Source organism: Pezoporus occidentalis, unplaced genomic scaffold (assembly GCF_034315485.1).
Source record: "Pezoporus occidentalis ecotype Australia unplaced genomic scaffold, CSIRO_AGI_Poc_V1 ctg341, whole genome shotgun sequence".
NCBI classification, from domain to species: domain Eukaryota; kingdom Metazoa; phylum Chordata; class Aves; order Psittaciformes; family Psittacidae; genus Pezoporus; species Pezoporus occidentalis.
Window position 1 is genome coordinate 412,562 of NW_026915387.1, and position 21,326 is coordinate 433,887.

The 21,326-nt window shown below is 58.1% G+C and overlaps 2 protein-coding genes and 1 non-coding gene across 5 annotated transcripts; 2 read left to right on the forward strand and 1 right to left on the reverse strand.

Moving 5' to 3' along the window:
* Positions 1 to 229: 229 nt before the first annotated feature.
* Positions 230 to 14,084, reverse strand: PCGF2 (polycomb group ring finger 2). Of its 3 annotated transcripts, none has more exons than XM_062629795.1 (10): positions 14,067 to 14,084; positions 6,078 to 6,217; positions 5,780 to 5,876; positions 3,151 to 3,206; positions 2,770 to 2,820; positions 2,573 to 2,681; positions 1,904 to 1,952; positions 1,683 to 1,781; positions 1,291 to 1,371; positions 230 to 741 (listed from the first exon to the last, which is right to left on the reverse strand). In XM_062629795.1, exons 2-10 carry the CDS (start codon positions 6,187 to 6,189, stop codon positions 427 to 429), a joined length of 969 nt encoding a protein of 322 aa, XP_062485779.1. In that variant the 5' UTR covers positions 6,190 to 6,217; positions 14,067 to 14,084; the 3' UTR covers positions 230 to 426. The 3 variants fall into 3 exon arrangements, with proteins under 3 accessions (XP_062485779.1, XP_062485781.1, XP_062485780.1); XM_062629797.1 differs by lacking the exon at positions 14,067 to 14,084 and adding an exon at positions 12,719 to 12,838; XM_062629796.1 differs by lacking the exon at positions 14,067 to 14,084 and adding an exon at positions 12,719 to 12,830 and having other exon boundaries at positions 1,683 to 1,778.
* A 52-nt stretch (positions 14,085 to 14,136) lies between these two features.
* Positions 14,137 to 14,210, forward strand: TRNAN-GUU (transfer RNA asparagine (anticodon GUU)). Its single transcript has one exon. It is a non-coding gene; the product is annotated as a tRNA-Asn (tRNA).
* Positions 14,211 to 17,038: 2,828 nt separating this feature from the next.
* PSMB3 (proteasome 20S subunit beta 3) lies at positions 17,039 to 19,884 on the forward strand. The gene is made up of 6 exons (XM_062629798.1): positions 17,039 to 17,075; positions 17,273 to 17,457; positions 18,091 to 18,198; positions 18,551 to 18,728; positions 19,085 to 19,179; positions 19,767 to 19,884. Exons 1-6 carry the CDS (start codon positions 17,073 to 17,075, stop codon positions 19,813 to 19,815), a joined length of 618 nt encoding a protein of 205 aa, XP_062485782.1. The 5' UTR covers positions 17,039 to 17,072; the 3' UTR covers positions 19,816 to 19,884.
* Positions 19,885 to 21,326: the final 1,442 nt, after the last annotated feature.

Below are 21,326 nucleotides of genomic sequence, written 5' to 3' on the forward strand. Positions count from 1 at the left end.
TGTGCTTGGCCTTTACCTGTGCTTCACCCTTACCTGTGCAGCTGCGAGTGTGCCCCTGCCCCATGGAGGGGAGAGCGATGGGGAGGAGAGGGAAAAGTGGCAGAGAAACTGAGCAAGGAAGGCAGCAGCGGCTCCCAGCTCTGGCATGCAGCTACATCAGTGAAACCCAAAGGAAAAGGAAAGGGAAAAAGGAGGTGGGGGGGGGGAAAGGAAAAGAAAAAAAAAATCATTTAAAAATATTCCACCACCTTTATGCGTCGTATTTGCACTTTAAATTAATCCGGTCGCTCGGTAGAAAATAAGTACGTATAATTTGTCTTGTTTCGCTTCCGTTCGTCGTTCTCCCTCTGTACACATCTATAGGTATATATATAATATATAGAGCTCTAGAAAAGCCAGGCAGGAGTCCCCTGTCCGCCCGCTGCTTTAGGTCAAGGCCGAGGCCGTGCTGCCGTTGACAGTCGCTTTGCGGCACCGGGCGGCGGGCGGCGGGTGGCAGTTCGAGGAGCCGTTGAGCGCGGGGCCGGTGCCGGTGGAGCTGGGGGAGCCGTGGGATGGGGTGGCCGGGCTGGGCAGGGAGGAGGAGGTGGCCGGCAGCGTGGCCGGGCTGTGGGCTTTGTCGCTGAGCGATTCGCACTCGGAGGCGCCGCTGGTGTTGGTGCCCTCGGGGGTGATGGGTTGGGAGAGCTTGAGCCGCTTGCAGGCCGGTTGGACGCGGTACTTCAGGGGCAAGGGGCCGTTCTGCAAGGGAAGGGGGGGGGAAAAAGGGGGAGAGGGGTGGTACCCGGCACCCTGCGGCACTGCCGATGGGCACCAGCCCTCCAGCCTGCCCTGGGGATACAGGGAGAGAAGCGTGAGCAGCATCCCGCAGCCTCCTAAAAAGCCCATCAGGAGCAAAAACCTTTGCAAGGAAAAGCTCGTGGGGTTTATGCACGGAAGTGCCCCAAGTTTTGAGCTCTGATTCTTAAGCTTTTCAGTTCCAAAGCTCTTCAATTTTAAAGCTCTTTAATGTTGAAGTTCTTCAATTTTTTAAGTTCAATTTTAAAGCTCTTCGATTTTAAAGCTCTTCAACTTTAATGTTGAAGTTCTTCAGTTTTTTAAGTTCAATTTTAAAGCTCTTCAATTTTGAAGCTTTTCCATTTTGAAGTTCTTCAGTTCCTAACTCCTTCCATGCTGACGCTTCCCCATGCCCTCAGCCCTCCCCTCGAGGACTGCTTGTCCAAGCTTTCCTCCAACACAAGCCCCCCCAGTGCCCATCCCCATAGCAGGGAAAGAGGCAACTGCGCTTACCCTCCTCCAGGGATAGATGTAGGCGATGTCCATCAGGGTGTAATACTCCTTCAGGGGCTCATCTTCATAGAGGACTTCAACCTGGTGCAGGGGACAGGGTCAACCCTTTGGCATGGGGACAGAGGCACCACGAGCACCCCCCCCCACCCCAGAGCAGCTCATTGGGCTCTGCCATCCCCAATGGTGCTGCTGCAGCTCCAGCCCTGCTTTGGCTTGAGGACCATCCCCATTGAGACAGGACCCACAGTAAAGGCCGGATCCCTTTGAGATGTGGGGCTGCACTGCACAAAGCAGAGCAAGCGAAGCACGGTGAACGTGTTAGCAGAGGATGCAGCCAAACAGCATCCCCCTTCCTCCGAGCCCACCGGAGCGCATCCCAAGCCCGAGCTCACCTTGTACTTGCTGGGAACATCCATCTTGTTGCGGAGGAACTTGGCCAAGTGCATGACAGTCATGGCAGCCGGGCAGCGCAGGAACCGCAGCCCGTTCTTCTGGGGACCGAGAGGCCTTGCTGAGTCCATGTGCAAGTAAATGGGCAGCTCCCATCTCCCTCTTCCCTCCCCACCCCAAAAGCCCCGGAGGCAGCCAGACACAGTGGTCCCACCACGCTCACCTTCTCCTTCTCCAGGTCCCCGTTCTCAATGCTCCCCTTCTTCTCTTCTCTAGGGGGATAAGGAAAGAAAACTCGGGATGAGGTTTATGGAAGGAATTAAAAGGCAGGGAGAAACAATACCCCATCAGAAGGGCTGTCCATGGAGGAGGAACATCAATGACCTTCAGCCAAGCTCTGGCTTCCCCCACGCAGTTGCTGCCATTTCCAACCCCGTGCGCTGCAACCGCTGCCCAGGCACCCACATTCCCTGAATCCCACTGCCCTGGATGCTGCTGACATCCTTGGAGGCCATCGCTGGGACTGGGGATGTGGCAGCCCTTGGGCTCTGCCACCGGGGGATACAGGGATGCCGCTGCCACAGCAAGCACCCACAGAGGATGCAGGATGCGGGACCAGGGCAGATGGGGTTTGGGTGCTCCTCTGGCCATTCAAGCATCCCAGGGTACTTGGCCCCATGCAGGGCCATGTCAGCCACCACCAGTTCACCTCTCAGAGGTGCCCAGAGAAGCTGTGGCTGCTCCATCCCAAGTTCAAGGCCAGGTTGGACACAGGGGCTTGGAGCACCCAAACCATTCTGTGATTCTATGGCCTCAGCTCCATCTCCGGAGCAGGAAGAAAAGGTGAGAGCTCATTCACAGCCCCAAACTGGGAGTAACCAGAAAATGGTACCTTGACCCTTCATAGAACTCTATGGACAGGCTGACAATCTCATCATCTGTCAGGTTCCCTTTGTCCTGCTCGGAGACTTCCCCGCGATCCTCATTGGACCCATTGGGAACTACAGGAGGCAGAGGGAGGGAGAGGCTGAGCCATGGTGTGGGGGGGGCACAGATGGGGTGCTGGGGGTCCCTGGGGCTGACACTCACCCTCTGCCACGGGGTAGGCTGCATAGAAGTCGCGTCTCCTCTTCATCTCATCTGCGGGAGAAGGGAGGAGGAAGGTGAGGGGGAAACCACCACACCAAGGGGAGATGGGTGCTGAGTGCCTGCTCCCGACCAGCAGCCCCAGCACAGGCTGCCCATAGGACCCCATAGGAGGGCAGTGGCTCCCAGCATTGCTTTGTGGCTGCCCCCAGCAGCCGATGGGCGCTGTCCGGATGGAGCCATCCCTGTCTGTTCACACCAAGCATTATCCTCCTGTCCCAGCCCCAAGGATAGGGGGGTGCGTGGGGACCAGCCTCACTGGTGGATGGGATTGAATTACAACCAACCCCAGACCCACACAATGATAACTGGCCATGGTGGTACCTTTGAAAAGCCCCGGGACCAGTTTGTACACGATGTCCTGAAGGGTTTTGTCCGACCTGAGGTGGGCAAAGAAACAGGAAAAGAGGGGGAAATGAGCTGGAATAGGGAGCAGTTTGCTTCCAGGGCTGCCCCAGGCCAGCCCGGATGCTATTTCCCCCCATCTCCCAGCGCAGACCCCCAACTCCCTAACCCATGGCGATCCCAGCTCAAACCCATCCAGCCTCATGCTCACTGTAAGGGTTCAAGCTGGGAAAAGAGAGAAAACCAGCTCCAAACTCCTTGTAGATGTGTGGGATTCGGGGGCCAGGATCCGTTTCAGCCCTCAAAACAACCACACCACCACACGGAGAACTTAACAGGGATCAGCAAGTGTCCCTGCACGCCTGAGTTTCCATCCCAGTCTACTTCTGGAGCAGGCTGCGGTTCAGGCTCAGGCTTTGACTCCCCTCCATCGTAAGGGGGATGCAGGGCAGCATCCAAAGGCAGGGAGAGCACAAAGCGGGCTCTAAACCGCAACCATCTCAAGGCAGGAGCTTGCAAAGCACTTGAGGAGCCACGGAACTCAAGGCACGGAGGTGGGAGCGGGGCTTCACTCAAGGCTCGGGCTCAGGCTGCTGCAGGAGGAGGATGCGGCGCAAGCGAAGCCCAGCAGCTCAGGCAAATCAGGAAGGAAATCACCCCCCAACCCAAGCAGGAGCCGTGGCGATGGTGGAAGGTAAAGGACGTCTGCAATTGCTCCCATGGCCTTTAAAGCAAACCAAATGACCAGACCCTGTAGTGTTGTTAGCCCAGCCGCGTCCTTCATCCCTCGGTGCTGGGTGATGTCAACACACGAGGCCCCCGCTGTGATTTGAGTTCCAGCACGTACCCAGGGCGTTCCCTTTATGATTTGCAGCCAGCTGATGGCAAAGCAGCCTCGGCTGCTGGCCTGGCAGCTCAATCACCAGCCAGAGCCTGCCCAGGGGGAGAGTCAGACCCATTCAGCATCAGTGTGGGGCCGAAGGACATGGGGGAAATGGGGCACAGCATCCACGGCACCGGTTGGGGAAGTAAAGGGGAAAGCGAGGCCCTGATGGGCACAGACTTCTCTATAGCATCGCATCTGGACCAGGCCCACACGTGCCCCACATTGCCCCCCAGCAGGACATGGCAGGGCACCATGATGGGATCCATCTCTGCATGCAGACAGGGGTGTTTCCGGGAGGGAGCAGTAGGAGCCAGAGTGTAAATATTTCATAGTGAAGCAGGAAAAAATAGAAAGGAAAAGGCAGAAAAAGTGTTACTACAGAAACGGATTTACATGGAAAAGGCTAAAAACACAGAGGCTAGAAAACCACCCCAGCGATGTACTGCAGCCTTTCGTGGTTTCTATGCCAACCACCTGCAGAGCCAATTCCACAACTGAGGCAGGATGAGTCTGGCTTTTCCCAGCCAGGGCACGCGGGTGTGAAGGCACCTGCACTGCTGCACTGCCAGGCTGGTACCCCCCGGGGGACACAGCACCCACGGGGGACAGAAAAGGGAGTTAGAAAGCACAGGAAGGTCCCAGGTTAAAGTATGCATGGTGGGACTGCGGGATGCAGGGAGGGATGGATGGATGGATGGATGGATGGAGGGAGGGAGGGAGGGAGGGAGGGAGGGATGGATGGATGGATGGATGGATGGATGGATGGATGGATGGATGGATGGATGGATGGATGGAGGGATGGATGGATGGATAGAGGGATGGATGGATGGATGGATAGATAGAGGGATGGATGGATGGAGGGAGGGAGGGAGGGAGGGAGGGAGGGAGGGATGGATGGATGGATGGATGGATGGATGGATGGATGGATGGATAGATAGAGGGATGCATGGATGGATGGATGGATGGATGGATGGATCGATGGATGGATCGATGGATGGATGGAGGGATGATGGATGGATAGAGGGATGGATGGATGGATGGATGGATGGATGGATGGATGGATGGATGGATGGATAGATAGAGGGATGGATAGATAGAGGGATGCATGGATGGATGGATGGATGGATGAATGGATGGATGGATGGATAGAGGGATGGATGGATAGAGGGATGGAGGGATGGAGGGATGGAGGGATGGATGGATGGATGGATGGATGGATAGATGGATGGATGGATGGATGGAGGGATGATGGATGGATAGAGGGATGGATGGATGGATAGAGGGATGGAGGGATGGAGGGATGGAGGGATGGATGGATGGATGGATGGATGGATAGATGGATGGATGGATGGATGGAGGGATGATGGATGGATAGAGGGATGGATGGATGGATGGATGGATGGACGGATGATGGATGGATAGAGGGATGGACGGATGGATGGATGCGGTCTGGGATGTGCAGGCACGGGCACAGGGCAACCATCTGGCTCCTGCCCCAGACACCTCCTGCTGCCCCACAGCTGTCCCTGACTCCTATTCCCTCCATGGTGCCATTTCCCACCATCCCCATTCCCCCTCCACCCGGAGAGCACCCGGAATCCCCACTGCAGCGGGGCGCACGGCCAGGAGCAAGGAGGTTTCACACCGTGAGCGACGCAACTGCTCCCTGCTCAGCCCCACCGCCGTGCCCCCCGGGGTGGCTGCTGAGCCCCCAGAGCTCACCTGATGCTGAGGAGGGGTCTGGTTTTGTGCACTTGCACATCACACATGGGGCAGTACTTGTTCGTCTCCAGGTAGCGAACGATGCAGGTTTTGCAGACTGCGGGGAGAGACTCGGTGTGAGGGGATGGACAAACACACAGAGCCCCCCCCTGTGCCCCACACCGCCAGCACCCCTGCCCCGCATCCATCACCCCACAGCTCCATGCAGCATCAGAATGGGTTCGGGCACCGTCTCGGAGCGGCACAACCACCCCTGCTGGGGCTTGGGGCACCCCTGGGTGCAGCCGGGGGCACTCACAGGAGTGCAGGCACTCCACGATGGTGGTGGCGTCGATGAAGTAGCCGCCGCACAGGGCGCACATCAGGTGTGGGTTGAGCTCGGTGATCTTTATCCTGGTGGTCCTGTGCATTTTGGAGCAGCTCCGCGAGGGATCCCCCCTGCAGGGAAACAGCCCGGGACCCCCTCAGTGGGTCAGGATGGGATCAGTGGGGCCCACCCTGTGCAGCCAGGCTCCCTCTGCCCCATGGCTCCATCGCACTGGGGGTCCCCAAGTGGGTCCCGCTATGGCTAAGGCACCTTGGAGAGGGGACAAGGCACCCGTTAGCCAGGCCCTTGCCTGTGCACGCACACACACACATGTGCACACACACTTGTGGGCACACACACACATGTGCACACATGCACACACACACGTGGGTACACACACGTGTGCACATGCACTCATGTGCACACACTTGTGGGCACACACACACGTATGCACACACGCACACATGTGCACACACACACGTGGGCACACACACACACATGCGCACACACACACATGGGCACACACACTTGCACACACACAAACGTGTTCACACATGCACACACGTGCAAACACATGTGGGCACACACATGCGCACATGTGCACACACACGCGTACACACGCACACACGTGTGCACGCACGTACACACACGCACACGTACACACACATGCACGCACACCCACGCACACAGGTGCACACACGTGCACGCACACGCACACACGCATACACACGTGTACACACATGCACACATGTGCTTAAACACGCACACATGTGCACACACACGTGCACACACGTGCACACACGTGTACACACACGTGTAAGCACACGCACACACGTGAACACACACGTGTACACACACGCGCACACACGAACACACACGCACACACGTGTACACGCACGCACACACGCGCACACACGCACACACACATGTGCACACACGCACACACACGTGCACAAACGCACGTGTGCACAGACACACACACACGTGTACACACACATGCACACACACACGCACACACACGTGTACACACACACACGCACACACACGCACACACACACGTGTACACACACACATGTACACACACATGCACACACACGCACACACACGTGTACACACACACACATGCACACACACGTGTACACACACACACGTGTACACACACACACACATGCACACACACACGTGTACACACACACGTGTGTACACACACATGCACACACACACGTGTACACACACACACACATGCACACACACACGTGTACACACACACACACGTGTACACACACACATGCACACACACGTGTACACACACACGTGTACACACACACACGCACACACACGCACACACACACGTGTACACACACGTGTACACACACATGCACACACACACGCACACACACGTGTACACACACACATGCACACACACACACGTGTACACACACACACATGCACACACACGTGTACACACACACACGTGTACACACACACACACATGCACACACACACGTGTACACACACACGTGTACACACACACACATGCACACACACACGTGTACACACACACACGTGTACACACACACGCACACACACGTGTACACACACACACGTGTACACACACACACGCACACACACGCAAACACACACGTGTACACACACACGTGTACACACACATGCACACACACACGCACACACACGTGTACACACACACATGCACACACACACACGTGTACACACACACACATGCACACACACGTGTACACACACACACGTGTACACACACACACATGCACACACACACGTGTACACACACACGTGTACACACACACATGCACACACACACGTGTACACACACACACATGCACACACACACGTGTACACACACACACGTGTACACACACACACGCACACACACGTGTACACACACACACGCACACACACACACGTGTACACACACACACATGCACACACACGTGTACACACACACACATGCACACACACACGTGTACACACACACACGTGTACACACACACACATGCACACACACGTGTACACACACACACGTGTACACACACACACACATGCACACACACACGTGTACACACACACGTGTACACACACACATGCACACACACACGTGTACACACACACACGTGTACACACACACACACATGCACACACACACGTGTACACACACACATGCACACACACACATGCACACACACACGTGTACACACACACACGTGTACACACACACACGCACACACACGTGTACACACACACACGCACACACACACACGTGTACACACACACACACACACACAGCGTAGCTCTGTTTCGCTGCCCGTGCGCTCCGGCACTTCCACGTTTACAACGGGAGACAGCGGAGCCGGAGCCTCAAATCACTGCAGTTTTATTGTTTCCATGGCAACCCTGATACTTGGCGAGGGACCGGGCCATGATTGCACCCATGCGAGGCGAGGGCGAGAGGGGAACAGAACCCCCAGGTTTGTGCACGGGTGCGATGGCAGAGGCAACACCCCACGCACCCACAGCGAGCAGACACACGCACACGTGTGGCCTGTGTACACACGTGATGTATGTACACACACACACACGCAGGGGTGTACGTGTACACCCGCACACGGGCGCTCGCACGGGGTCTGCTATGGGGCAGGGTCACGGGCCGCTTGACACCCAACGGCCAACAGTCAGAAGCACCGAGGGATGGGGTGAACCCCACAGCCGGGGAGCCAGCGGGGTGCACGTGTGGGTGTGTAAGGGTGTGCAGGGGTGTGCAAGGCTGTGGGTCTGGGGGGGGTGCTCAGGGCTGTGCATGGAGCGGTGTGTACAGGTCCATGCCAGGCTGAGGAAGCTGCCCCCGGCTCCCAGTGCTCCCAGTGCTTCCCCAGGGCTCCGGACTGGGTCTCTCATCTCATTTGGCCACCATGGAGTGCCCAGAAGCAGCTGGGCAGCGATGGGGACCCCAGCGACCAGGATGGAGATTCCATAGGGACCGGGACGGAGATGCTGCAGGGATGGGGATGCCACAGTGTCTGGGATGGGGATGCTGCAGGGACGGAGACACCATGGCGATTGGGATGGAAAAGCCACACGGTCCAGGATGGAGATGTTGCAGGGATGGAGATGCTGCAGGGATGGGATGCCATGGGGACCAGGATGGAGATGCTGCAGGGATGGGATGCCATGGGGACCGGGATGGAGATGCTGCAGGGATGGGATGCCATAGGGACCGGGATGGAGGTGCTGCAGGGATGGGATGCCATGGGGACCAGGATGGAGAGGTTGCAGGGATGGGATGCCATGGGGACCAGGATGGAGAGGCTGCAGGGATGGGATGCCATGGGGACCAGAATGGAGAGGCTGCAGGAATGGGATGCCATGGGGACCAGGATGGAGAGGTTGCAGGGATGGGATGCCATGGGGACCGGGATGGAGATGCTGCAGCGATGGGATGCCTTGGGGACTGGGATGGAGAGGCTGCAGCGATGGGATGCCATGGGGACCAGGATGGAGAGGTTGCAGGGATGGGATGCCATGGGGACCGGGATGGAGAGGCTGCAGCGATGGGATGCCTTGGGGACCGGGATGGAGAGGCTGCAGGAATGGGATGCCATGGGGACCAGGATGGAGAGGCTGCAGGAATGGGATGCCATGGGGACCAGGATGGAGAGGTTGCAGGGATGGGATGCCATGGGGACCGGGATGGAGAGGCTGCAGGAATGGGATGCCATGGGGACCAGGATGGAGAGGCTGCAGGGATGGGATGCCATGGGGACCGGGATGGAGAGGCTGCAGGAATGGGATGCCATGGGGACCAGGATGGAGAGGCTGCAGGGATGGGATGCCATGGGGACCGGGATGGAGAGGCTGCAGGAATGGGATGCCATGGGGACCAGGATGGAGAGGTTGCAGGGATGGGATGCCATAGGGACTGGGATGGAGAGGGTGCAGGGATGGGATGCCATGGGGACCAGGATGGAGAGGTTGCAGGGATGGGATGCCTTGGGGACCGGGATGGAGATGCTGCAGCGATGGGATGCCTTGGGGACCGGGATGGAGAGGCTGCAGGGATGGGATGCCTTGGGGACCGGGATGGAGAGGCTGCAGGAATGGGATGCCATGGGGACCAGGATGGAGAGGTTGCAGGGATGGGATGCCATGGGGACTGGGATGGAGAGGCTGCAGGGATGGGATGCCATGGGGACCGGGATGGAGAGGCTGCAGGGATGGGATGCCTTGGGGACCGGGATGGAGAGGCTGCAGGAATGGGATGCCATGGGGACCAGGATGGAGAGGCTGCAGGGATGGGATGCCATGGGGACCGGGATGGAGAGGCTGCAGGAATGGGATGCCATGGGGACCAGGATGGAGAGGTTGCAGGGATGGGATGCCATAGGGACTGGGATGGAGAGGGTGCAGGGATGGGATGCCATGGGGACCAGGATGGAGAGGCTGCAGGGATGGGATGCCTTGGGGACCGGGATGGAGAGGCTGCAGGAATGGGATGCCATGGGGACCAGGATGGAGAGGTTGCAGGGATGGGATGCCATAGGGACTGGGATGGAGAGGGTGCAGGGATGGGATGCCATGGGGACCAGGATGGAGAGGCTGCAGGGATGGGATGCCATGGGGACTGGGATGGAGATGCTGCAGGAATGCCATGGGGACTGGGATGGAGATGCTGCATGGACGGGATGCCATGGGGACCGGGATGGAGGTCTTGCAGTGATGGGATGCCATGGGGACTGGGATGGAGGTGCTGCAGGGATGGGATACCATAGGGACCGGGATGGAGATGCTGCAGGGATGGGATGCCATGGGGACTGGGATGGAGAGGGTGCAGGGATGGGATGCCATGGGGACCAGGATGGAGGTGCTGCAGGGATGGGATGCCATGGGGACTGGGATGGAGAGGCTGCAGGGATGGGATGCCATGGGGACAGGGATGGAGGTGCTGCAGGGATGGCACGCCATAGGGACCGGGATGGAGATGCTGCAGGGATGGGATGCCATGGGGACCGGGATGGAGATGCTGCAGGAATGCCATGGGGACTGGGATGGAGATGCTGCATGGACGGGATGCCATGGGGACCGGGATGGAGGTCCTGCAGGGATGGGATGCCATGGGGACCGGGATGGAGGTGCTGCAGCGATGGGATGCCATGGGGACCGGGATGGAGAGGGTGCAGGGATGGGATGCCTTGGGGACCGGGATGGAGAGGCTGCAGGGATGGGATGCCATGGGGACCGGGACAGAGAATCCACAAGGTCCCCTGTGCTGAGGGACACGGAACAAGCCAAGCCCTGTGGTCCCCTTGCAGAGACGGTCCCATGACCCGCAGGGTGTCTGGGAAGCTCCAGCCCCCCCCCGGCTCAGCTCCCTTGGGGCAACCCAATGATGAGGGGGGGGGGGGGGCTGTCGGTGCCCGGCTTCACACCGACCCCCAACAGGGGACCGGGCACCGGCTGCGTTTTGGGTGGATTTTGCCGCTCCCGGTACCCGCAATGGCCGCCCCGGTCTCGGCGGTTGTGGGGGGGGTGTGAACCGGAGCCACCGGCGCAAACCGGTTCTAATGAACCGGGCGATAACAACCGCGATTTCCTGCCGTGGGGGTGAACAAAGCCCCGGTTCCCCCCCCCCCCCATCCAGGCACCGGGACCGGCCGCAGCACCGGAGCCCTCGGGGCCGCCCCGTCCCGGCACCGGAGCGGGTCCCCCCTCAGTCCCGGCTTTCGGGGTCTTTTGTCTCCGTGGGCGGTGGCTCTGCCCCGTTCTCCCCCCCAGGCACGGGTAGGGAAGGACGCTCCAAAGTCACCGGTAACTTGGACCCCACCGGCCGCCCCCTTCCCCGCGGGACCCACCGGCGGCGGCGGCGAGCACGGGAAATGAACCGGGACCGCCCCACCCGGCACTGCCCGCACCGGGAACGCGATGGGGAGGCACCGGAGCGTGAACCGGAGACCCCCGACAGCGCCCGCGCCCCACCAGGACACCCCCCCCCCCCCCCCCAAAAACCGGGGCCCAACGGCGGGACCCGCTCGGTGCGTGACACCCGCCGGGCACGGACACGCGTGGCCGCGGGGGTCCCCGGTTGCAGCCCGGTCCTCCCCGGTGCCGCGGCTCCGCTTTACCGGGGGGGGGGGGGGGGGAACGGAACACACGCACAGACCCCACGGTTTGGGACCGGGGCTGAGGCGCTCCCGGTGCCCCGCAGCCCTTTGGTACCCCGGGGCCGCCTGACAGCCCCGGGACACGGCCCGGCCCCTCCGCCCGCCCCGGGGGGGGTCCCGCCGATGCTCCCCCCCCCCCTCCTCCCGGTTTGGGCCCGGCGTTGGGTGTGTGTGGGGGGGGAGGCAAAGGAAGGAGCCGGGGCCGCCCGGTCCCCGCAGCCCCTCACCGGTGCCCGCCGCGGGGTGGGGGGGTCCCGGTGCCCCCATCATGGCACAAAGCGGGGGGCGGCGGCGGCCATCGGCCATCTTGAACGCGGAGAGAAAAGGACACGGGGGGGGGGGAAGAGAGAGAGGAGAGAGGGGGAGCGGGAGGGGGGGGGGGGATCCCGGCTGCGGTGGCGGCGGTGGGGGGGGGGGGGGGGACCGGGGCCGTGTCCCTACCTGGTGGCGGCGGCAGCGGCGGCCCCGCGGCCGCCCCCCCGCTCCCGGCTCGGTTCGGCTCCGCGCTGCGGACGGGGCCTTTTTTTTTTTTTTTTTTCCGTTTTTTTTTTTTTTCCTTGCTCGTTTTCTTTTTTTTTTTTTTCCGTTTTCTTTTTTTTTTTCCCCCTCCTTCCTCCTCTTTTTTTTTTTTTAATTTTTTTTCCTCCTTTTTTTTTATTTTTTTATTTTTTTTTTAATTTTTTCCCTCCTCCAGCCGCCGCCAGGCCCCGCCCCGCCCCACGTGACCTCATTCCTTCGGGGTGTTGCGGAGGAAGCGAGTGAGGGGCCGAGATTGGGGCTCCCCCCCCCCCCCCGCCGCTCCGCCCCCCCCATCCCTTCACCGCCCCCCTCCCCTTCAAGCCCTTGCACCCTAAAAGCCGCTGGAACGGGCCCAAGGTCGAGCTGGGGGGGGGGGGTGTCCCCGGCGGCAGCTCCGGTCCCCGGTCCCCGCGTTCGCTGTCACCCCAGCACCCAACACCCCCTCCCCGGGTCGGTTTTGTCCCGCGGGAGCATCCTAAGGGAGAGGGCCGGTGCGGGCCGGTGCTCGGTAGGGCCCGCGGCAGGCGGGGAAGCAGAGGGAAGGGGGGAAAGGGATGGAAGGAAAAATAGAGGGGAATGAGAGAAAGAAACAGGGGAATGGATAAGGAGGGAAAAAGGGGGAAGGGGGAAAAAGGATGGAAGGAAAAATAGAGGGGAATGAGAGGGAAAAAAAGAGGAATGGGTAAGGAGGGAAAAAGGGAGAAGAGGGGTGGAAGGAAAAATGGAAATGAGAGAAAGAAACAGGGGAATGGGAAAGGAGAGAAAAAGGGGAAGGGGGAAAAGGATGGAAGGAAAAATAGAGGGGAATGAGAGGGTAAAAAAGAGGAATGGGAAAGGAGAGGAAAAGGGGGAAGGGGGAAAAGGATGGAAGGAAAAATAGAGGGGAATGAGAGGGTAAAAAAGAGGAATGGGAAAGGAGGGGAAAAGGGGGAAGGGGGAAAAGGATAGAAGGAAAATAGAGGGAAATGAGAGGTAAAAAAAGGAATGGGAAAGGAGGGAAAAAGGGGGAAGGGGCGGCGGGGGGGGGGGGGGGGGAAAAAGAGGGGATAAAAGAAAAGGAAGGGAAAACAAAAAGGAAAGGATGGAGGAGCGGGAAGCGCCACAGTGTCCGCCGCTCCCGCGGGGTCCTGCCCGCTCTCGGTGCGACCGAGGCGGTTCCGTACACCCGCTGTGAACCGGCTGCTCTGCGAGGCCCTGCGCCCACGGGTGTCTCCCCTGCTCCACACAGCTGCGGTCGGGATCGATTCCCCCCCTACCCCGGTGCCGGTACCGGTGGCCGGTTCTCGATGCCGGTGCCGGTGGGGTTGAGTAGAGCGGTCGCGGAAGCGCTCCCCAGCGCGGTCTCTGTGGCGCAATCGGTTAGCGCGTTCGGCTGTTAACCGAAAGGTTGGTGGTTCGAGCCCACCCAGGGACGAGGCCACCTCTTTTTTTTCCTCTACCCTCTTTTTACCGGGCCGGTCCAAGAACGGACACGGAGTAACAGCGGTGCCCGGTCGCGGGCACCGGCAGGATGTGGCCCCGGTGCTCCCGCTGTGCTCATGGCTTCCTTCGAGGTGCAAGGAAAGCAGCCCGCTGGTGCGAGCAAAGCCAGTGCTGCTCAGCCTGCCGTCCCTCTGCATCCCAGCACCACCCATCAGCAAAAGATGTTGGGACATCAAAACCGGAGCAGATTTGGAAGCCTGTTTCAACCCGGACTCTGTGTTTTGCCTTAAAAATAAGCTGAAAAGGGTCCAGAAGCTGCAGTGCTGAACTCCCCCTCTCTTCCAAAGTCTTGTAACGTTTATTTTTGTTCCCTGCTTGCCCTGATTTGATTTTCATACCAGAAATCATGAATTTAGTGGTTTAATCCAGGGAATAAAGCCATGCCAGCAAGATCCCTGTTGTTCCAAATTGCTCCTGCAGCCAAGGCAGCACTGGGCCTCTCCGGGCCAGGGATTGCTGCTGCCTTCCCGATCCAAGAACATGAGCCTGCTGGGGAAGGGAAGAGAGAAGATGGGATCGGATCACATCCCCACTGTCAGGGCTGTGAGGGACCAGGCTCTGGGTCCCCATCAGGATCTGCTGCTCCTTCTCCCCACAGCCCAAACGCGGCCTCCGGCTTCATCCCTGCTGGAAACCTTTGACAATGGAATACAAGTGCCACAGGACGGGTTGTGCCTCCGGGCTCGGTCCCGGCGTGGATAAACGGCCCCTGCACAGGCTGCGATGCTCATTGGAACCAGGCAGCCTCCTCTGTTGTGCATTTGGGAGCGTTTCCAGACACATGGATCTCTTTCCCTTTGGCACAACATCACTCCCATAAATTAAACGTTTAATCCGGTCTTCCTCCCGGAGAGGGGAGAGAGCTGCCGAGTGGGGATGGGGAAGGAAATCCAATCCTCCACAAAGCGCAAATCCCCCTTTCCATTGATCTTGGAGTACAAAATACCCCCGCAGCCGCTTGCCAGGCTCCTTCCCCTCCCCGGGATGTGCCAGGATTCCCTGCTTCAGGGTCACTTCACAGAGCCAGCACTGTCCAAAGAGGGGTTTTGCTCCCTCAGAGGAGCCCCACTGGCCCTGGCTGCACAGGGGGTGTGCCAGAGGTGCAGAAGTGGGTGGTGGGTGTGCAGGGCTGGACACACACCAGGGCTCAGTGTGGTGGTGCGGTGCAGGATGGGTTTCCTCAAGTTCCTGGCTCAATTCAGCTGGGTTTGGCCAAATTTTCCCAGTGCCCAGCAGAAGATGCCAGGGCTGCGTAGGGCTGAGCTGGTGGGAGATGCCACCAGGAGACCCTGCAGTGATCCCAGCTTCTCCCCAGGCATATGGGGGACAGGGACGGGGGTGCTCTAGCCTCGGGAACCCCCCCAGCACCACCCTGTGATGTGCTGGTCACAACCACAGGCCACCTTCACAATGCTCATCCAGCTGTGCCATACCCCCATGGGCACATCCAGCTGTGCCACAACCTTGAATGCACATCCAACAGCTGCATGCCTCTGCATGTACATGCAACTGTTGTCCTTGGATGTACATCCAGCTGTTGCATGACCCTTGAACTCCCATCCAGCTGTACCACCCCCCTGCATGCCCATCCAGCTGTTGCCCTTACATGCCCATCCAGCTGTGCCCTGCACCTTTTGGTGTGCCCCTGTATGCACATCCAGTGCCTGCATGATCCTTGCGTGCACATCCAGCCGTTGCCCCTATATGTACATCCAGCTGTTGCCCCTATGTGCACACCCAGCTGTTGCCCCATGTGCACACCCAGCTGTTGCTCCTATATGCACACCCAGCTGTTGCCCTAGTGTGCACATCCAGCTGTTGCCCCAATGTGCACACCCAGCTGTTGCCCCATGTGTACATCCAGCTGTTGCCCCATGTGCACACCCAGCTGTTGCCCCATGTGTACATCCAGCTGTTGCCTCTATATGCATACCCAGCGGTTGCCCCTATATGCACACCCAGCTGTTGCCCCATGTGTACATCCAGCTGTTGCCCTTGTTTGCACACCCAGCTGTTGCCCCTATGTGCACACCCAGCTGTTGCCCTTGTTTGCACACCCAGCTGTTGCCTCAATGTGCACACCCAGTTGTTGCCCCTGTGTGCACACCCAGCTGTTGCCCCATGTGTACATCCAGCTGCTGTCCCTATATGCACACCCAGCTGTTGCCCCAGTGTGCACATCCAGCTGTTGCCCCAATGTGCACACCCAGCTGTTGCCCCATGTGTACATCCAGCTGTTGCCCCTATATGTACATCCAGCTGTTGCCCCAGTGTGCACATCCAGCTGTTGCCCCTATATGTACATCCAGCTGTTGCCCCAGTGTGCACACCCAGCTGTTGCCCCTATGTGCACACCCAGCTGTTGCCCCTATGTGCACACCCAGCTGTTGCCCCTATATGTACATCCAGCGGTTGCCCCTATGTGCACACCCAGCTGTTGCCCCTGTGTACACACCCAGCGGTTACCCCTATATGTACATCCAGCTGTTGCCCCAATGTGCACACCCAGCTGCGGCTCCAGCTGTGCGCGCCCCCCCTCCAGCGCGCCCCTCCCGCCCAGTCCTCCACCGTCCCGGCATGCCCCGCTAGCAATGACTCCTCATTTTTACCCCCCCTCCCTCCCCGCCTCCGCAACCAACCAATCAGCTACTCCCCGCCTCAGAACGAACCACCAATAGCGAGGGGCGCTTTGACAGGAAGCCGCGGCGGCAGCCAATGGGAAGGAGGGGGAGGCGGGAGCAGCGGCACGGTGCGGAGCGGAGCGGGGCCTGGCGGTGTCTCAGGAGCCGGCGCCATGGTGAGCACCGGGCCCGGGGACCGGCGGGGCGAGGCGAGGCGAGGCGCGGGGGGACCCCGGGGTGGGATGGGGGCCGTCCCCGCGGGGGTCCCATCCCCGCGGGCTTCCCTCAGGCAGCGGCTTAAAGAGAGCGGTGCCGGTGCCCCCGAGGCCTCCACAGGGCCGCGGCCGTACCTGCGCGTCCTGCTCTGTTCCAGTCTATTATGTCCTATAACGGCGGGGCCGTCATGGCCATGAAGGGGAAGAGCTGCGTGGCCATCGCGGCGGACCGGCGGTTCGGCATTCAGGCGCAGATGGTGACCACAGACTTCCAGAAGATTTTCCCGATGGGAGAAAGGCTGTACATTGGATTGGCGGGGCTGGCCACGGACGTGCAGACGGTGTAAGTGGGGCTGCCGCGTGTGCCCATGCCGAGCCCCCCAAGAGGACAAGAAGGACTCAAGCGGCAGCTTATGTTGAGCAGAAATGGCTTTGGTTATTGGTGGGGGAGGTATAGGTGGGGTCAGTTCGGCACTGCTTGGTCTCCCTTCTGTTACTGTAAGTGATTTAAGATCCCATCCCTATGAAGACTTAAAGGGGGTGACAGGAAACCTGGTGAGGGGCTTTGGACAAGGGCCTGTAGGGACAGGCCAAGGGGAATGGCTTGAACCTGCCCGAGGGGAGACTGAGCTGAGCTCTTAGGCAGAAGCTCTTCCCTGGGAGGGTGCTGAGGCGTTGGCACAGGGTGCCCAGAGAAGCTGTGGCTGCCCCATCCCTGGCAGTGTTCAAGGCCAGGTTGGACACAGGGGCTTGGAGCAAGCTGCTCTAGGGGAAGGGGTCCCTGCCCGTGGCAGGGGTTGGAGCCGGAGGAGCTTTAAGGTCCCTTCCCACACAAACCACTATGGAATACCTACTGGTCTCAAGCAGGTGTCAGGAGCTGGCATCCGTCAATGTGCAGCAGAACAGTTCATGCCTGGGTGAAGGCAAAAGAAAAGGAATCTGCTTCTGCTGTAATGCTGATTCTCCTCTCTCGCAGTGCCCAGAGACTGAAGTTCAGGCTGAATCTCTACGAGCTGAAGGAGGGCAGGCAGATCAAACCTCAGACTTTTATGAGCATGGTTTCCAATCTGCTCTACGAGAGACGGTAAGTGTCAAACAACAGTCGCTGTTTATGCATCAGTGAAGGTCGTGGTGGCTGGAGCTGATGTGATTCTGGAGAAGCCAGGAGGCTGAGGAGTGCTCCTGCAGTGACTGCCCATGGTACAGCAAAAGGAGACTTCAATCTAGTGACGATGTCATCTTCAGTTTCCTTGCAAAATAACACTCTATAGCAGTACCACTTTGTTCTCTTTGCTGTGCTGAAGCCATGGTACCGTGTTTCTAGGTTCCCCTCACCAAAAGCACCTGTGGGATGTTTTCCTTGCCTGGATATTCACATGGGATGCAGAGCTGGAGCTGCATCAAGGTGGTTTCACTGCTCTGTTTGTCCTTCACAGGTTTGGGCCGTACTACACAGAACCGGTCATTGCGGGGCTGGACCCTATAACACATGAACCCTTTATCTGCTCCCTGGACCTCATCGGCTGCCCCATGATCACCGATGACTTTGTGGTCAGTGGGACCTGCTCGGAGCAGATGTATGGCATGTGCGAGTCCCTCTGGGAGCCCGACATGGTGAGTGGGGCTCCTCTTCTTGGATTCAGGCTCCTGCTGCTCACTGGAGAACTGGGGATCCATACGTTGGATGAAAAGCTCTGTCCATTGGTGCTTCCCAAGGAGCATGGGAGAACAAAGAGGCTGGAGCTTATAACTGCAGGAAAAATCTTACAGCAGCTTGGATGATACTTTGGGGGTTGAACAAAATCCAGTGCTCCAACATTGTTGGACAGGGCTTGGAGCAACCTGCTCTAGTGGGAGATGTCCCTGCCTGTGGCAGGGGGTTGGAACTGCATGAGCTTTAAGGTCCCTTCCAACCCACATCATTCTGTGATTCCATTTTCACACTGACTAAAAGAGCTTCTGTTCCTCAGGAGCCCGACCACCTCTTCGAAACAATCTCACAGGCCATGCTGAATGCAGTGGACAGAGATGCCATTTCTGGAATGGGAGTGGTGGTGCACATCATGTAAGTGCTGCTCTCCTTCCCCTGCAGAACAGAGGTAGAATTCAACAAGCTATGTGTTAAAGGAATTTGGTGCCAGGGTATCCCTATCCCGCTCCTTCCAGCAGTATCATTTAACAACATTCTGTCCATTCTAAGTGGTTTACTTCACTGCTGCAGCTCGTGGCTGTGGCTCCAGCTGCAGGAGCCACATTGGAAATCAGTCCTAGACACAGGGATTCCCTGGCTCCATTCCTGGTGGTATTTAGGAGTGCAGCTCCTCAGACAAGTAGCACTGCCCAGAGGGATGCTCTTTGCCACAGCCAGATGGAGCGTTACCTCCCCAGCTCTGCAGTCAGACTTCTGAAGCAGCTCATTTTGCTGATGGGGCTCATTCCCTGGAGCATCCCTGGCACTGCTCTTGCTGGAGCTCCCTTGGGGCAAAGCAGGACAAGGATGAGCTTTACTTGGCTGGAACAGGCACCTTCAAGCCCAGATGATCCTGCCTGTGCCAGCAAACCCAACTACCTGTGCACACTGCAGAGGGGCCAATCTGAATGTAGGTATTAAATGTGGGTTTACTAATAGGTGTTTTCTCCTTTCCCCTCTAGTGAAAAAGACAAGATCACCACCAGGACCCTGAAGGCTCGCATGGACTAACCCAGCACCAATCCTGTGCTTCACAGCCCCCTTTGCTTGGAACTTTTTTAAATAAAGCCCTCTACCGTAGTGAGCTTTCCTTTTCTTGAGTCTCAACACTAGGATTAAGTTCTCTAAAGCTGTCAGGAGGAGCTTGGTTTTACACAGCAGCAGCGCTTACCTTTGTTTGAGCCACCCATCATCCCCCTACATGTGGTGCTCCCAGGAGTCAACCCCATCTCCTTGAGACAGCACAGCAGCGTTGGCTTCTCCTATCAAATTCATATGTTCTTACATCCAGGACTTGGTTAAACCAGTTCTTACTTAACCCCCCCCATTGTACAGACACATATCAGAGGACTTTTCCAGTTCACAGAGGACTGAAACCAAGCACGTACCTTGTGGAGGCACGGTGAGGACACTTGAAAGAGGAGAGCAGGAAGGAGCAGACGTACACAAAGTTTTACTTTTATTTTTCTCTGGTTGGAGACTCATCTTGTAACATGCATGCATTTCAAAACAGTAACAGTGTCTCAAACTGCTCCTAGCAAACAGACAAGCACAGAGGACTTCAACTTCCTAGTTAAAAAACAGCAGTGAAAAAACCCTAGAATGCTTTTGTTGTTGTTGTCTTGACTTTTAACTTCATTTATTCACATTGTTTTCAGTGGCACTGATCAGCCCTGCCCACCCTTACAACCTGCGTGTAACACGCTGGGGTGCAGCTGAACAAAGACCAGTACAACATCTGAGTAGGGAAAAACCCAAACCACTCAACCCGATGGATGCCCAGCGGCTGGTTCTGAGCTTTGCCAGCACTGTTACACGTGATACTCACACCAAAGAGCAAGGAAAATCAGTAGTGGCTAATCTGGATACTGGAGAATGGCTCTGCAGGAGTAGGGAAAGCCAACAGGCGTTAGGACACGTGGGGAGAGGAGAGGGGTTTCGTTTGGAGCTGTTGGAACCCCCATCTGTCTCAGATCGGTTCCTCAGCATCACAAACCAAGTTGAGGACACACACACACACTGACTTCAGAAAGGTTTGGACCACCTCAAGGTTCAATGCTTGGAGCTCTGCAGCTGGGAGGGAGGTGGCTGTAAAGACTGTGTGGGACAGCACACAACCCCTACACCAAAGACAGCCCATAGCTACAACCCAACCCCGCTCCATGCCTTTCCTGGGCTAAGAGGCTACTGAAGGTGACTGTGGGGGTGCTCTCGAGGGGAGAGCAGGAGGTTCCTCCCAGAGAAGGAAATAAGACTCCAGTGTTTTAGTGTTCTTCCTGGTTATGAAAATCGGATTCAAAATTAGGATGCTTGGAGGTGAGAGTACAGCCTCATTCCCGCAGGAATCTGGAGTTCTGAAGTTCTCCCTGTGATGAACTGCATGGCTTTTAAGAATTAAAAGCAGGTCAATCAGAGGCATGTACCAGACCAGAGGAAGGAGCCCTTGCTGTGAGAACTCCTGCTGACATTCCCATTCCACACAGCAAACCCAGACCCTCTTCCTGACACTGAAGCTGCCCCGC

Bases quoted from the DNA above. Each gene is read 5' to 3' on its own strand.
- PCGF2 (XM_062629795.1), bottom strand. From the start codon at position 6,189: ATGCACAGGACCACCAGGATAAAGATCACCGAGCTCAACCCACACCTG. The intron at 2,821-3,150 runs GTACCACCATGG...CTTCTCCCGCAG, and splicing joins GGTCCCGGGGCTTTTCAAAG to ATGAGATGAAGAGGAGACGC. The intron at 1,782-1,903 runs GTGAGCGTGGTG...CTCGGTCCCCAG, and splicing joins GGGACCTGGAGAAGGAGAAG to AAGAACGGGCTGCGGTTCCT.
- PSMB3 (XM_062629798.1), top strand. The intron at 17,458-18,090 runs GTAAGTGGGGCT...CCTCTCTCGCAG, and splicing joins GCCACGGACGTGCAGACGGT to TGCCCAGAGACTGAAGTTCA. The intron at 19,180-19,766 runs GTAAGTGCTGCT...TTTCCCCTCTAG, and splicing joins GGAGTGGTGGTGCACATCAT to TGAAAAAGACAAGATCACCA.